Source organism: Coregonus lavaretus, assembly GCF_964263955.1.
Source record: "Coregonus lavaretus genome assembly, chromosome: 14".
Lineage (NCBI taxonomy): Eukaryota > Metazoa > Chordata > Actinopteri > Salmoniformes > Salmonidae > Coregonus > Coregonus lavaretus.
Genome location: NC_140001.1, coordinates 43,006,998 through 43,024,541, shown reverse-complemented (window position 1 = coordinate 43,024,541; position 17,544 = coordinate 43,006,998). Strand labels below are relative to the sequence as shown.

Genomic DNA, 17,544 nt, shown 5'->3' with positions numbered 1-17,544 from the left:
CTTGCGCATTGAAATTATTTCAGGAGCGCACTACGATCTTTGCCGCAGGTGAATCTACGAGCTGTGTGGACTTTTGCGCTCCTACTGTACTGTCCTCCCTACCAACTAGCTATTCCCTCTGCTTTCTGCTGTCATAAGGAAGTTAGTAACACATGCACTCTTTATTATGGTCCGTCAGGATGGACGCTTAGCTGTTAGCTGTTATCCCCAAGGTCCTAATCTCCAGTGGACAGATTCTGCGTGTAGTTGACCAATAGATTTTACTTCTGGGATTACCAAGGTCCTGAACAAGCTTGATACGCATTTGTCCAGAAGTGAATGTAGAATGAATTCAATGAATTGTGCCTAAATACATTTGGAACATGAACCAACAGTCATTAATAGCAACTGCAGCAACATTTGCATTTCATCAGAACATTACTTTGTCTAAAAATACACAGGCTACTATAATGTATATTCTTTAGTATGCTATTGAAGAGATCATACAGTTTGTTGTAAATAACACTGTAGAAAGACCAAAAGAAACCTTGAAACATTTTTTATTATTATTATTTCATTTCCTCCAGTCTCACCACTCATTCCTGTTTCAAGTCATTGTAGTCCTAGTGGTTTCCTTTTTACACAGCTCAACACTCATCCGTGAGCCCTTAAAAGTCCTACAATGTTTTACTTGTAAATATACAGAAAAAAATGTATAACATGTTCTAGAAATTCGAAAGTCATCCTTTCATAAGTGCATGAATCATTATTATAACGTAATGTGACGATGGATAGAGATACTGTAACTGTAATGTTCATTTTCATATTGTTTCATACTGTAACGTTCATTTTGATAGTGTTTCATTTGGAGGTAGAAGAGAGAGGGAGATGGCCTAGGGAGTCAGGTCTGGGAAGAACTTGACTGAAGGTGAAGAAAGTAGATTGAGATGGAGAGCGAGAGTAAGGGAGACAAGCTCGGTAAGTCTTCTTGAAGGTGGATGAAGGTGGAGAGAGAAAAGGGGTCTTTGCTTTTACTGGCGTTGGTTGGCAGGCGGAGGTACAGCACATGATCCAGGTACTGAAGCATTCCAGGGGCCGCATTCAGTGCTGATCTAGGATCAGTTTAGCCTTTTAGAACATAGTGAATAATATAATACTGACAGCGATGACCTGATCCTAGATCAGCACTCCTACTCTGAGATGCTTTGAGAACAGGGGCCCTGATGGTTCTGGACAGGACGTTGTCAAGTAAAGGAGTTGGATGGGGAAGAGAGGGGGCTCCACATCTAGAAACAACCCCTAGCCCAGGGTTCCCCAAAACCCGCAGGTGGTTTTATTTGGCCCCCCAAATAAAACCTTCTGAGCAACCAAATATATATATATTTCTATTTGTTTTTTTAACCATTTACATTGTTGGACATAAAAGACTGTAAAAACTCCAGGAAATCAGCTCCAAGTGATTTTAATTTGGGAAATAAGTTCCCAAGTATCCCCACGCATAATAGAGAGACATATGATCGTATACAAATGTAAGATAGGGTTTGAAATGATTATGTTTTAGTCAAATATTATATCCGTTTGGGCTTCTTGCGGTCAATTTGCAGTCTACAAATTATTTTTAATTATGTTCCGGCTCCCCGACCATCCACTCAAGAAAAAAATCGTCCCGCGGCTGAATCTATCCCTACTGTAGGGTCTAGTAGTAGCTCCACTCTGCCCTATGACAGGCTAGTTGTAATTCTGCCATATTGTTTATCCCCATCCAATCCTTTCAGATCTACACAAGTGCCTAGGTGGTACAGGCTAGGGGTTGTTTTGGACGGGGCCGAGAAGTAGTGGACGCTAAGCTACATGGGCATGGTGTCCTGGTTCTCCTGGCTCTTCTGGTCCTGGGAGGAGCCTCCATGGCCGTTAGGGTTCTCCTGTTGCCCTGAGGCCTGCCCTGAGGAGGGCGTCAGTCTGTGGTAGAGGTCCCGTACGGTGCCCAGGGTTTCTGCCATGTCCTCTGGGTAGCGTGTCTCCAACTCCTCGTTGGCAACGTAGTGGCTTTCATGGAACTCGGAGAAGTAGCGGCCCACCTCTGGGTGGGCGATCTCCAGAGGAGCGGAATGAGGCTCCAGGTTTTCTGGGAGACGGGAGAAAGAGGCGGAAAGAGACTTACAGAAAAAACCTAAGTATCGTATCATGTGACATCAAATCTTAAACTGAGTGGAGGCAAGTTACTGGTCCTCTGTAGCTCAGCTGGTAGAGCACGGCGCTTGTAACGCCAAGGTAGTGGGTTCGATCCCCGGGACCACCCATACACAAAAATGTATGCACGCATGACTGTAAGTCGCTTTGGATAAAAGCGTCTGCTAAATGGCATATTATTATTATTATTATATTATTACTGTACAACAGTGGTTCCCAAACAGGGGTACTAGGATCCCTGCGGGTACTTGGCCTATCCACAGGGGGTACTTGAGAAGACTCATGAGACCATAGGCCTACTGGTAAAATGCACATGAGGGGGTACTTCAGGGGTACTCAGAGCAGAGCAAAATTGAGTGATGGAACAGTAACCGAAAAAAGTTGGGAACCACTGCTGTACAAGATAGCTGCATATTCTGTGTGTCAATGTAAAAACATATAGGCCTACACCTTAGCAGACAGGTATTCTACTCATCCAGCATGTATAACTCTTCAATAAGCATTTCAATTACTACATTTGTCAAGTTTCTTACATCTTAGAGTGCCTTCTTAACAAAGTCCCACTGCCCTGACACATTGAGATTGTCTGTCAGTGACATGTACAGTATGTTAGTGTGTCTAGAGGAGACGTACCCTGGGCAGCGTAACGACAGGTGCCGTCCTGCACTAAGACGTTGTAGAAGGGCTGGTTGGCCCCGCTGGACAGCTGGTGGACCCCCATCGTGGTGATCCACTCCTGGCTCATGGTGCACTTGGGGTCCCAACCATAGATCACACAGTTATAGCCAGACCTGGCAGGGAGGGGGGCAGCCACTCAGTGTCAGAGAGATTGGGTACAGTGTAACACATGGGCTTTATCAATACAAACATCAGAGTCACAATACAGGGCAATACTAGACATCAACTTCAACTCATGGGAATGGCGCACACTACTGGTTATTAATCACAATAGATACTCCCCCCCAAAAAAATCTCTGCATTTATCGAAAAGGGGTAGTGGAGTATAGACAGATGGAAAGAAGACCAAAATAAGAAAGGACGTGGATAGAGTAACTGACTGCCTGGTCAGAACTCAGACGCACCTCTTGTGTTTCATGATCAGGCCTACGCTGTACTGCACTTCTACGTGCTCGGGGGCGCTGCGTCTCTTCACCTCTGGCTCCACCGGGTGCTTCTTGTGCTGGATGTGCTCCAGCGTGTGCTGCACCAGGTAACCTACCGCCCCGTGCTGGGACGGGTCCAATGCCTGGATGTGCTGCAGGATGTCTAGGACCTGGAGGAGGGAGGGAGAGGAAAGGGGTGAGACATCAAGCAGACACCAGTCATTATCAGTTGGGGAAAGCTTGTCCTCTGCTCTGTACCATAGTAAGAAAGTGGAGGCAGTTAGTCCTGGAGGTTAGAGAGGCAGAACAATAGCCAAATGACAGAAGACAAAATGGATTGCCCAATACAAAAAACTCTAAATGTGCGTTCAACATTATCAAAGCCAGGGTAAAGGCATATGGTCCAATTACATGGACAGTACCAGTCAAAAGTTTGGAAACACCTACTCATTCCAGGGTTTTTTATAATGTTTTACTATTTTCTACATTGTAGAATAATAGTGAAGACATCCAAACTATGAAATAACACATATGGGATCATGTATTAACCAAAAAAGTGTTAAACAAATCAAAATATATTTGAGATTTGAGATTCTTCAAATAGCCACCCTTTGCCTTGATGACAGCTTTGCACACTATTGGCATTCTCTCAACCAGATTCATGAGGTAGTCACCTGGAATGCATTTCAATGAACAGGTGTGCCTTCTTAAAACTTAATTTGTGGAATTTCTTTCCTTCTTAATACGTTTGAGCCAATCAGTTGTGTTGTGACAAGGTAGGGGGGGGTAAACATAAGATAGCCCTATTTGGCAAAAGACCAAGTCCATATTATGGAAAGAACAGCTCAAATAAGCAAAGAGAAATGACAGTCCATCATTACTTTAAGACATGAAGGTCAGTCAATATGGACAATTTCAAGACCTTTGAAAGTTTCTTCAAGTGCAGTCACAAAAACCATCAAGCGCTATGATGAAACTGGCTCTTATGAGGACCACCACAGGAATGGAAGACCCGGAGTTACCTCTTCTGCAGAGGATAAGTTCATTAGAGTTACCAGCCTCAGAAATTGCAGCCCAAATAAATGCTTCACAGAGTTCAAGTAACAGACACATCTCATATATTTTGATTTGTTTAACACTTTTTTGGTTACTACATGATCCCATGTGTTATTTCTTAGTTTGGATGTCTTCACTATTATTCTACAATGTAAAAAATAAAGAAAAACCCTTGAATGAGTAGGTGTGTCCAAACGTTTGACTGGTAGTGTACTTGGGTTCATGATGTGCCATCTTGAGATATCATGCTAACCTTCTCAGGCCAGATGCCCAGGTGGAAGTAGAGTCTGGCCTGTAGTAGGAGGTATTGGACGTTGTCTGGGTTGATGGTGAGGTAGAGATCCAGAGAGTCTCTCAGCAGCTGGTAGGATTTCTCATTGCCCTCCCTGCAAGACATAGCACAGTGATACACAGTGTTATTTCATACCAGAGCAGCGACAGTTGGTGACAGTTGAGTGTAGTAATTTATTTTTGACCAACTCTAACCCTAACATTACCTCAAGGATGAGATCCTGAGGACAACATAGAAAATAAGGAAAAATAAGATTTTGGATGTACAGATAGAAGATGATGTCAGAAAAGTTATTGATTAGTTAAGGAAAAATCACATCCCTAAGTCCACAACTCTTACCCTCGCTTGCCGATGTTGAGCAGATTCCCCACCATCCTTAGCAGCACTTCTGTGGTACTGATGGCACTGTAGTAGTCTGCAGTCACCTGGTGACCGATGAGGTACTCACACTCCTTAGCCGTCAGCTGCTTGCCTTTACCGAAAGCGTCAATGTACACAAAGTCATAGATGTCCCCACTCCTGGAATGAGACGTGTGGCTTTATCAATAAAAGTACAAATAAGTTACTTTGAGGCGATTTGTGGTATGCAACGCAGACGATCCTACATCAGGTACATTGAAACCCAGCAATTTTGGGAGAGCATTCTGTGCATTTCACCCAATCATGAACTAGTTCTGAACTAAAGGCTGATCATTAAATAAGTATATGCCTTACATTCACTTCCTCTCTCACTCTGGCCCTTACCCGCTTTGATGCTGGCACCAGCGAAGCAGGAAGTGATTGGGGAAGTTGACGGGCTCCAGCTGAACCCCCAGTTTCCTGGCCAGGGTCATGTACAGGACAGACAGGCTGATGGGAATGCCTGTCCGGCGGAGCAACACCTAGGTAGAGAATAGAAGACATGGGACTGTAAGGAAGAGCCACTTTGAGGGTTCAAAGAGAAACTTTGTCCATTAAAATGTGAGGATAACAGTATCAATAGACTCTATAGACTTTCACTTTATTTGAATAATAAAGAAAGTAGGAGTGCTGATCTAGGAACTATGATATGCTTACAGGCCGAGGATAACATCTATAGCTCTAGCTGGAGGACTCCTGATATCTCTAGGAGTGATAAGTGTAATTTTTGTCTTAATCTGTTGTTGTCTAGTACTGTCTTCTTGCTAGCTAAGGCCATCTACTTTAAGTGCTACCTGTCTTCCCAGTAGCCTACTTGGTGTGTGAGCTGCTGACTGCTCATAATTTGCAGATGACTGTTGACACATCAACCAGGAGTATCTTACCTAGTTATTTTCAGATGATCTCATTTTGCTCTTTTGTAGCTTTGGCAACTATGTGCTTTTTTTCTATCCCAGTTCACTCCTCTCCGTGTAGGCTTTACAGACGCTCCCCACCCATTGGCTGCAACCCTTCTAATTTAATGTACCCTGCGTGCACAACCCAGTGGAATTTCTGGTCTCCGACAGCGTTTTTCAACTGATGATCTGTAGTCAAGAACGCCGAGTTCATCTCAGCCTATGCTGCCCTTTTGCCCTGACAGAGACATGGATCATGTCATGCTTTTCCAGCTGCTCTCACTTCATCTGACTACGTTTTTTCTCATAGTCTGAGAGAATCTAGTCGTCGCGGTGGTGGCACAGGGCTGCTCATTTCTCCTAAGTGGAGATTTTCTATTTTCTCCCTCACTCACCTGTCCATCTCCTCATTTGAATTCCATGCTGTCACTGTCACTTGTCCACTCAAGCTTAACATTGTTGTCATCTATCGCCCACCAGGTGCCCTTAGAGAGTTCCTCAATGAGCTTGACACCTTGATAAGCAGATTTCCTGACGATGGCTCACCGCTCTTCGTACTGGGCGACTTCAACCTTCCGATGTCTGTTTTCAATTAATTTCTTTCCAACTCTTTCTTTCCCCTCCTTGCCTCTTTTGACCTCACCCTCTCCCAATCCCCTTCCACTCACAAGGCAGGCAATACACTTGACCTCATCTTTACTAGAGGCTGTTCACCTACTAATCTCACGGCAACCCCACTCCAGGTCTCTGATTACTACTTTGTTTCCTTTTCTGTCTCCCTCTCCTCCAACCCTAGCCACTCAGCCCCTACCCAGATGAACATGCGCTGTCGCAATCTTCGCTCTCTCTCTCCCACTACTCTCTCTCCCTCTCCTCTTCTATCCTATCATCTCCTCCCTCTATGCGGACGACTTTGTCAACCACTTTGAAAAGAAGGGTGATGACATACGCTCCTCATTCACTCAGCCTATTGAGTCCCCTGGTCCCACTCACAAAGAACTACCCTACGCCTTGACTTCCCCTCTCTCTCCAGATGAAATCCTGTGACTAGTGAGGTCCGGCCGCCCGACAACATGCCCGCTCCCTGACCCTTTGACTTCAAAAAGGCCAGATTCGCTCCCCTCCACAAGAAACCAACACTTGACCCATCTGACGTCAAAAACTACAGACCGGTATCCCTTCTTTCTTTTCTTTCCAAAACACTTGAGTGTGCTGTCTCTGACCAACTTCCTTGCTATCTCTCTCAGAACAATGTTCTTGACCCTAACCAGTCAGGCTTCAAGATGGGTCACTCAACCGTGACTGCTCTTCTCTGTGTCACGGAGGCTCTCCACACTGCCAAAGCTGACTCTTTCCTCTGTTCTAATCCTGCTAGATCTATCTGCTTCCTTTGACACTGTGAAACATCAGATCCTCCTCTCCACCTTCTCAGCGCTGGGCATCTCAGGTTCTGTACACTCTTGAATCCTACCTGGCAGGCCGCTTCTACCAGGTGATGTGGAGAGGATCTGTGTCTGAACCACGTACTCTCACTACCGGTCTCCCCCAGGGCTCGGTTCTAGGCCCTCTCCTCTTCTCTCTATACAACAAGTTACTCGGCTCCATCATATCCTCACATGGTCTCTCCTATCATTGCTATGCGGATGACACTCAATTACTTTTCTCCTTTCCCCCTTCTGACACCCAGGTGGCGATAAGCATCTCTGCGTGTCTGGCAGATATCTCAGCTTGGATGTCGGCCCACCACCTCAAGCTCAACAAGACGGAGCTGTTCTTCCTCACGGGGAAAGTCTGCCCACTTCAAGACCTCTCCATCACGGTTGACAACTCCATGGTGCCCCCTCCCAGAGTGCAAAAAACCTTGGCGTGACCCTGGACAACATCCTGTCGTTCTCTACAAACATCAAAGCAGTGACTCGCTCCTGCAGGTTCATGCTCTAAATCAGTGGTCGCCAACTGGTCGATCTTCAAGGCATTCCTAGTCGATCACCAAACATTTCTGTAGAAAACCCAACGATAAAGGCCCAAAGGCTTGCACCCCTTTTTTTTGCGCTGTTGGCGGTAGGTGCACTTGATTCAGAAGCCCTGTTGGTGGTAGGTGCACTTGATTCAAAAGCCATGCGCACCGGGTAGGCAAAGTGTTTTTGAACCATTTCATTTGTCTGAAAATATCAACTCCGCCTACCCGGCGGACTGGGAGATCTGTGGCTAAATGGAGTGTGCCTACTGCGCTAGCCAATTAGATAGCTAAAATCACCGTACCTACCTACAGCTTCCACGACCCTGGCCACAGCAAAGTTTGATACTAGCCTACATGAGATTTCATAACTTTAAAAACCATGACCAGAGAGAGACTGTCCAAAAATTCAGCAAAGAGCTGCTGTTTTTATGAGTGAGTTCATGTCTAAGTTTTACTCAGCACTGTCAACACTGTTTTTATTTAATACTATTACAAAACATAAAACGCGTTTCTCTCTACTTCCACTCGTGCTGCAGCTGCAATGAATGAGTAGCCAAGTGTATCGATCGCCCTGCGTTTTTATTATTATTAGCAGCTCGTCGTGTCTGTTAATATAGAGGAGTATTTCACTTTCAGTAGGAACAACATGAATTTGTGCCTGAGGCAGATACGGTGCGACTCGAGTTTCTCCATCAGGTGGAAGACTGTGTCCCCTCTCTCTGATCAATCTCACCGGAGGAAAGGAAGGAGAGGGCGGACCCTCTGCTACTCTCTCCCTCCCTCTGCTGAGACTAATGCCGTGTTCAAAACAACTGGGAACTCGGAAAACTCCAACTTCCGACTTCAGTGCATTCAAGACAACTGGGAACTCTGAAAAAATGGAGATCCGACTGGGGAAAATCGGTTTGAACGGTCATCCAACTCGGAAACTCAGGCGTCTTTCTAGAGCTCTGACTTTCCGACCTGAAGTTCACTGATGTCATGATTTGACCTCTTTTTATTTTCAGAGTTCCCAGTTGTCTTGAAAGCACCATGAAAGTGCCATCAGTCCAGTAAAATAAAAAAGCACATTATTTCAGTATATGCTCAGCTGTGCCTCGCAAGTGCTACTACACCAATTGATCTATTTTGTTATCAAAGTTTTGAAATATAATATGGTCTGAGAGAAGAGCAATATTGGCAGGTCAGGCATATAGTCAATATGCTGTGATAATGTATTAGGCCTACTGTTTTTATTAGGTTAATGTTTTTTTTTATTTTCTTATTCCGAGCGTGAGATCTCGGCTTGCTTTTTGACTACGATTGTGATCTTGACTCAGAAAAGGTTGGTGACCCGGGGCCTCCCGAGTGGCGCAGCGGTCTAAGGCACTGCAGTGCTTGAGGCATCACTACAGATCCGGGTTCGATACCGGGCTGTGTCGCAGCCAGCCGCGACCAGGAGACCCATGAGGCAACGCACAATTGACCCAGCGTCGTCCGGGTTAGTGGACGGTTTGGCCGGCTGGGATGTCCATGTCCCATTGCGCTCTAGCGACTCCTGTGGAGGACCGGGCGCATGCACGCTGACACGGTCGCCAGTGGTACGGTGTTTCCTCCGACACATTGGTGTGGCTGGCTTCCGGATTAAGCGAGAAGTGTGTCAAGAAGCAATGCGGCTTGACAGGGTCGTGTTTCGGAGGACGCATGGCTCTCGACCTTCGCCTCTCCCGAGGTCCGTACGGGAGTTGCAGCGATGGGACAAGACTGTAATTACCAATTGGATATGGTGACCACTATTCTACAACCCTACTTCACACAGGAAGCGGCGCAGGTCCTAATCCAGGCACTTGTCACATCCCGTCTGGACTACTGCAATTCGCTGTTGGCTGGGCTCCACGCTTGTGCCATCAACCCCCTGCAACTAATCCAGAACGCTGCAGCCTCGTCTGGTGTCAACCTTCCCAAATTCTCCAATGTCACCCTACTCCTCTGTACACTCAACTGGCTTTCAGTCGAAGCTTGCATCCACTACAATACCATGGTACTTGCCTACGGAGCAGCAAAAGGAACTGCTCTCCCTACCTTCAGGCTCAAACCCTACACCCCAACCCGAGTATTCCGTTCTACCACCTCTGGTCTATTGGCCCTCCCACCCCTACGGAAGGGCAGCTCCCGCTCAGCCCAGTCCAAACTCTTCTCTGTCCTGGCACGACAATGGTGGAACCAACATCCCCCTGAAGCTAGGACCGCAGAGTCCCTGCCCATCTTCCGAAAACATCTGAAACCCTACGTCTTCAAAGAGTATATCTTAAATACTCCCACAGAACCCCCCCTCGCACCCCCACCCCCCCAAAAAAGAAGCCTTTAGTAAACTAACACTTTTTTCCCCTTTACTAGCTCTGGCTTTGCTGATAGCTACTTCATTGATGAAAAATGTACTTACTATGACTGTGATATGTGGTTGTCCCACCTAGCTATTTTAAGATTAATGCACTAACTGTAAGTCGCTCTGGATAAGAGTGTCTGCTAAATGACTAAAATGTAAATCATCATCCAAGTCCTCTATAGCCTCTCTATGAGAGCACCTACCTGGTGTATGTAAGAGTTGAGAGGATTGTAGTAATCACACTCGTTGCCCTTGTACTGAAGCTGCTCGTATAAAACAGCATTGAGGGCAACCACCACCTGCCTCTGGAGCTCAAAGTCCTCCACAGCAAAGCAGTCACCTAGACAGAACACAAAGGATCACACCGTTAAGTATATTAGCAAAGAACAGTGCTGAGAATGTACTAATGTCAAATACAATGGTACAATGTAATACACTCAGAAGCTCCTCGGTTAGATAATAGTGAACTTTGATAGTTGTCAACAAATTTTGATTCTGGAGTTGTGGACATGCACTAAAATTAGACTACTTTTGAGGTCTGACAACACCTGGCTTTGTATTAGCTCTTTGTATTAATTCCTGAGAGACGGACAGAACATTCCAACATGTGTTTCTCTCCTGCTCTTCAGTTCAGACCAACCTTGTGTGACCCTCAGGCTTGGATGAGAGGAATTCTTCATCCGCAACATCTTCTTGACCTTGTCAGTGATCTCCTCCAGCTGGGAGGATATACCGTCCAACGACACATCTGCCAGGGGGTTACAATACTGGTCCACCAGCACAGCTCCTACAGCAGGAGAGGAGACAATATAATACTGTAAAAACACGTGGTTATAAGCTGGTTATACACTACATTTCTTTATGACTTTGTTATTAACACTCTTTCTCAATGGATTTTAATGCAAACGGTGGTGCAATCATATTATTTCAAAAACCACAATGCAGAGGGAAAAATGGCCATTGTTTTTTTTTTCTCCAAACACTCATTATTATTATATGTATGGCTAGGCCCATGTTCAGCTGTCTGCCTTACTTTATTTAGGCCTACAATGAATACAAGTCATGAGAGTATGATACATATAAATGCAGTGTATAAATAGGCCCACTCCACAGGTACTACAGTAAGTACACCACATCCATGACTCACCCTCTAGTGCTGACTGCTGCTCTGCAGGCTGCTCCAGAAACATCTTTAAACTCCTCAGAATGTTCTGCTGGCGCAGGAAATAAAGGATTTTCTTTGCATAGTACTTCAGTGTTAGGCTTTTCCTACGGGAGGGAGGGAGCGAGAGTGGGGTGAGAGAGGAGAGAGTGTGAGGGATGGAAAGAGAGAAGGCACAAGAGAGAGAGAGAGAGAGAGAGAGAGAGAGAGAGCAAGCGAGGTGAAGATGAGAGAGAGATAGAGAAGAAGAGATGAGAGAGAGATAAAGAGAAGAAGAGATGGAGAACAAAAATCATTTTATGTCCATTGTTACAACGCTCCAGGGAGGATTAACACATAAAACAGAACCAATGACCAAAGATAGTTCTTCGTGCTGGACTGGAGTGTGGACATGGCTCTTACCTCCTATCTGAGTTCAGTATGGAGAGCAGCTCGTCTTCACAGAAGTGCTCAGGGGCCCCGAGGGACTCAATCTCAGCAAAGCTGTCCCCCAGCACCTGGCCAACGCAAGGCTGCGTTACAGATCTCTGGGTTAGTGCTAACCAGGCCAGCCAACCTCACACACACACACACACACACACACACACACACACACACACACACACACACACACGTAAATACGATACGCACACACGCAACACACACACAAACACTCAAGCACGCATGATCACGTGCGCAGTTGCGCACGCCAGCTAAATCACAGACACCATGATGTGGTGGATTAGTATGGCCAAGAGACAACTGTCACTAACTCCTTTACACGTTCATACTGCTTCAGTGTCCACAAACTAGCCTGGCTAAGTCAGAATGACAATAACCATGACAGCTTACTGCTAATGACATTACTTACAACTTCCGTGAAGAATCTCTTGGAGATGGATACAACTGTTTGTCGTATTTGTAGACCAACAGTGTGTCGCGTTCTGTATTCTTTCAGCCAATCACAACACTCATTCTGGCGGTAATGCTTCTGCAATCTTGGCCATCTGGGGAGTGTAGGAAAAGAGATTGCAGTCAGATACAGTGAATTTCATTGTACGTGTCAGATTAGTAGGGAGTTGAGTTCGGTGAACAAGTACATTTTATGGCCAGAAACAACTTTCTTCTGAAACTCGTCAGTCTATTCTTGTTCTGAGAAATGAAGGCTATTCCATGTGAGAAATTGCAGAAACTGAAGATCTCGTACAACGCTGTGTACTACTCCCTTCACAGAACAGCGCAAACTGGCTCTAACCAGAATAGAAAGAGGAGTGGGAGGCCTGATGCACAACTGAGCAAGAGGACAAATACATTAGAGTGTCTAGTTTGAGAAACAGACACCTCACAGGTCCTCAACTGGCAGCTTCATTAAATAGTACCCGCAAAACACCAGTTTCAACGTCAACAGTGAAGAGGCGACTCCGGGATGCTGACCTTCTAGGCAGAGTTGCAAAGAAAAAGCCATATCTCAGACTGGCCAATAAAAATAAAATATTTAGATGGTCAGTCTGAGATATGGCTTTTTCTTTGCAACGCTGTTTGATGTTATTTTAATGGACAAGATTGCTTTTCTTTCTAAAACAGAATGACATTAAACATTTCTGTAAGGCCTAATTACTATGTAGTAACATGTGGCTGGCTTGCAAATAATTATTCCAATAGATTCTAAAGCAGCAGTGGTTTGCCAGACCTTTGACCATACAGGGGACAAAAAAAAAGAAGACCTATGCACCTCAATCACTGTTTCCCAACATTCAAGGTCACACAACTTTAATGTCTGTCCTCAGAGGCACGATAATGTGCAAGACAATAATTGTGAAATGGTTAATTGTGACTTAGATATTTTAGTAGCTTCTTATATAAGCCCTGGACATAGTAGCTACCTAGCTAGGCTGGATACATAACGTTTAGCTAGCTAGCTATTCCTTTACGTGATGTCGAATTTGGTGCATCAGCAGAATGTCAACGGCCGTTTGACAGCTCCCTTGCGACAGTAACTCGCTATGACGGATCTGTGCTGACTATACTGATATAAATAATTTCGTATTTTAGAGGGGCAACTGCGATTTAGATGCCATTTAGCATTAGATAGCTACATCTCTAGCTAGCTAGTGTGGGATTATGCAAGCAAGCTAATGTCAGTTCACCTGAGTTTGTACTGGTGTCCCCAGACCTTCCCCATGCCGTGGCAAACGTCCTGTAACCGCTTGCAGCTGCAGGAAACGTTGCAAATGTCGACATGCTTGAGGACAGGGCAGCATAAGATGTACTCGAGTAATTCGGCCGGTAGGTCTGTCATTATTTTGTGTTCTGTCTCGGAAACAATCCCGTTAAGGCTGGAGCACCCCTCTCCTGCTCCAGACGTCGCCATCTTTACTGTTTACTCCGATTACCTCATTGCACAAACCCCGCCCCTTTCTGGCGCAGGGGGCTGAACTTTGAGATAATCCAAAACCGAGGGGAGGGGCATGACTGAATCAAAAAAACTATTGGAAATATATTTATATTATACAGTTAATTAGTATTTGATCAAATAAAATAATTGTTATTAGTAGCATGACAAGTATATGCTGCATACAGTAGTGATTAGTAGTTGGCTAAGGTCTACTACACCTGTTGTACAAATAACATTTGATTTGATGTATCAATATGGTATGGTTCATGTTAGGAAGCGAAAAATTCAATAGAATTGGGCAAAAGTGACAAGCATTGAATTTGAACCCAGGCTGCCTGCACATCACAAGACCGAGTAAACCCAAAAGCTAAAACTTTCATGTCTCAGGTAAGGTCAATCACACGATCATAGCTCACATCACATCAGTTACCAAGGCATGTAGTACACACACACAAACAGCATAGTGCAGAGATGTATCTCTTAGCTCACAATAGCCTAGGACTACATGTTTTCAGCAGTCATACCTCACCACAATGTGTTCCAGATAACCAGTGGTTACCTGAAGAGTAGCCTCGGTCATGAAAATGTGTGTTACAACTTCCTCAGCTGTGGTGTGACATTTGATGTCAGAGGATATAGGGTCTGAAGTACAAAGTGACCTGATTAATCTTCCTCACTCTTATCTGCTCTGATCATGAATAGTCTGAAGCTTTGGGCATCTGGACTTCTCATCACGCTGCAGATACTACCACCAGGTAAAACACACACGCTCGCTGGGTGCACACACACACACACACACTACATACACTGAATATACCAAACATTAGGAACACCTTCCTAATATTGAGTAGCACCCCCCCTTTTGCCCTCAGAACAACCCCAATTCGTCAGGGCATGGACTCTACAAGGTGTCGAAAGCGTTCCACAGGGATGCTGGCCCATGTTGACTCCAGTGCTTCACACAGTTGTGTCAAGTTGGCTTGATGTCCTTTGGGTGGTGGACAATTCTTGATACACACGGGAAACTGTTGAACGTGAAAAACCCAGCAGAATTTGTTAACCATGAGATTCTCATCACAAAATTGTCCAAGTTCAACTTTTCCCCCGATGCCTTGAGATGGATGAAATCATACCTTGAAGGCAGAACTCAGTGTGTCAGAGTGAGCAATGAGCTATCGCCCACTCTTAGCTATGATGTGGGTGTGCCCCAAGGGTCAATACTGGGGCCCCTCCTGTTCAGCCTGTACATTAATGATCTGCCTTCTGTCTGTACTGGGTCTGAAGTTCAAATGTATGCAGATGATACAGTGATATATGTGCATGCAAAGAGCAAACAACAAGCTGCACAAGAACTCACTACTGTAATGGTCCAGGTTACAAAGTGGCTCAGTGACTCGTGTTTGCATCTCAATGTGAAAAAAACTGTTTGCATGTTCTTCACAAAGAGGGCAACAGATGCTACTGAGCCAGAAGTCTATGTGTCAGGGGAGAAGCTCCAGGGGGTATCTGATTTTAAGTACCTTGGCATCATACTTGATTCCAACCTCTCTTTTAAAAAGCATGTGAAAAAGGTAATTCAAATAACCAAATTCAACCTAGCTAATTTCCGATTTATACGAAATTGTTTGACTACAGAGGTAGCAAAACTGTACTTCAAATCTATGATACTCCCCCACTTAACATACTGCTTGACTAGTTGGGCCCAAGCTTGCTGTACAACAGTAAGACCTATTCAGTCTGTCTACAAACAGGCTCTCAAAGTGCTTGATAGGAAGCCCAATAGCCATCATCACTGTCACATCCTTAGAAAGCATGAGCTCCTGAGTTGGGAAAATCTTGTGCAATACACCGATGCATGTCTTGTATTCAAGATCCTAAATGGCTTGGCTCCCCCTCCACTCAGTATTTTTGTTAAACAGAAAACCCAAACATATGGCAGCAGATCCACAAGGTCTGCCATGAGAGGTGACTGTGTAGTTCCCCTAAGGAAAAGCACCTTTAGTAAATCTGCTTTTTCTGTGAGAGCTTCCCATGTCTGGAATACACTGCCATCAGACACACACAACTGCACCACATATCACACTTTCACAAAATGCTTGAAGACATGGCTAAAGGTCAATCAGATTTGTGAACATGGTCCCTAGCTGTGTGTTGCCGCTTTCCATGTCTGTTGTCTGTAACTTGTGAGGTGTGGAAACACTTTGTTGCTTTTATGAATTTTGTCTTGCTGCTTTTTGTTCTATGTTGCTCTGTCTGTATGCTACGTCTTGCTTGTCCTATGTTGCTATGTCTGTATGCTATGTCTTGTTCTATGTTGTTATTGTCTATATTGTAATTGTTTTTAATAACCTGCCCAGGGACTGCGGTTGAAAATTAGCCGGCTGGCTAAAACCGGCACTTTTACTGAAACGTTGATTAATGTGCACTGTCCCTGTAAAAATAAACTCAAACTCAACTCAACTCAATTGCAGTTCTTGACATAAACAGTTGTGCCTACTACCATATACCGTTCAAAGGTACTTAAATCTTCTGTCTTGCCCATTCACCCTCTGAGTGGCACACATACACTACCGGTCAAAAGTTTTAGAACACCTACTCATTCAAGGGTTTTTCTTTATTTTTACTATTTTCTACATTGTAGAATAATAGTGAAGACATCAAAACTATGAAATAACACATATGGAATCATGTAGTAACCAAAAAAGTGTTTTATATTTGAGATTCTTCAAAGTAGCCACCCTTTGCATTGATGACAACTTTGCACACTCTTGGCATTCTCTCAACCAGCTTCAGGAGATAGTCACCTGTATTGCATTTCAATTAACAGGTGTGCCTTCTTAAAAGTTAATTTGTCGAATTTCTTTCCTTCTTAAGCCAATCAGTTGTGTTGTGACAAGGTAGGGGGCTATACAAAAGATAGCCCTATTTGGTAAAATACCAAGTCCATATTACGGCAAGAACAGTTCAAATAAGCAAAGATTAATAACAGTCCATTATTACTTTAAGACATGAAGGTCAGTCAATACGGAACATTTCAAGAACTTTGAAAGTTTCTTCAAGTGCAGTCGCAAAAACCACCAAGCACTATGATGAAACTGGCTCTCATGAGAACTGCAAAGGGTGGCTATTTGAAGAATCTCAATTATAAAATATATTTTGATTTGTTTAACACTTTTATTGGTTACTACATGATTCCATATGTGTTGTTTCATAGTTTTGATGTCTTCACTATTATTTTACTATGTAGAAAATAGTAAAAATAAAGAAAAACCCTTGAATGGGTAGGTGTTCTAAAACTTTTGACCGGTAGTGTACACAATCCATGTCTCAATTGTCTCAAGGCTTAAAAATCCTTATTTAACCTGTCTCCTCCCCTTCATCTACACTGATTGAAGTGGATTTAACAATTGACATCAATAAGGGATCATAGCTTTCACCTGAATTCACCTGGTCAGTCTATGTCATGGAAAGAGCAGGTTTTCCTAATGTTTTGTGTATACAATGCGGTCCTAAATTATTGATAAAGATTAGCAATAATGACTGTATAAAATGCTAAATGATGTAAATGTAAATGTAAAATAAATAATTCAAATACTGAGCTATATTGTATGCTAAAAAAAAGTGGGAAATTATATTATTTTATACTAACACAATTGCTCAGAGAAAGTGATTTTGTTTAACAAGTAATACTTTTTTTCTCTCAAGAAGGTAGGGGTGTGCATGGCCAAAGAGCTCTATTTTCATGTCATCCAACAAATGTAAACACCT

The 17,544-nt window shown here is 44.1% G+C and overlaps 1 protein-coding gene across 2 annotated transcripts; it reads right to left on the bottom strand.

Moving 5' to 3' along the window:
• Positions 1 to 523: 523 nt before the first annotated feature.
• fbxo21 (F-box protein 21) lies at positions 524 to 13,768 on the bottom strand (the record flags this gene model as incomplete). Of its 2 annotated transcripts, none has more annotated exons than XM_084177325.1 (12): positions 524 to 2,104; positions 2,803 to 2,960; positions 3,252 to 3,442; positions 4,582 to 4,714; positions 4,960 to 5,139; positions 5,365 to 5,501; positions 10,444 to 10,580; positions 10,881 to 11,027; positions 11,388 to 11,509; positions 11,805 to 11,914; positions 12,253 to 12,388; positions 13,529 to 13,768. In XM_084177325.1, 12 exons carry the CDS (start codon positions 13,750 to 13,752, stop codon positions 1,827 to 1,829), a joined length of 1,953 nt encoding a protein of 650 aa, XP_084033451.1. In that variant the 3' UTR covers positions 524 to 1,826. The 2 variants fall into 2 exon arrangements, with proteins under 2 accessions (XP_084033451.1, XP_084033452.1); XM_084177326.1 differs by having other exon boundaries at positions 11,805 to 11,899; positions 13,529 to 13,752.
• Positions 13,769 to 17,544: the final 3,776 nt, after the last annotated feature.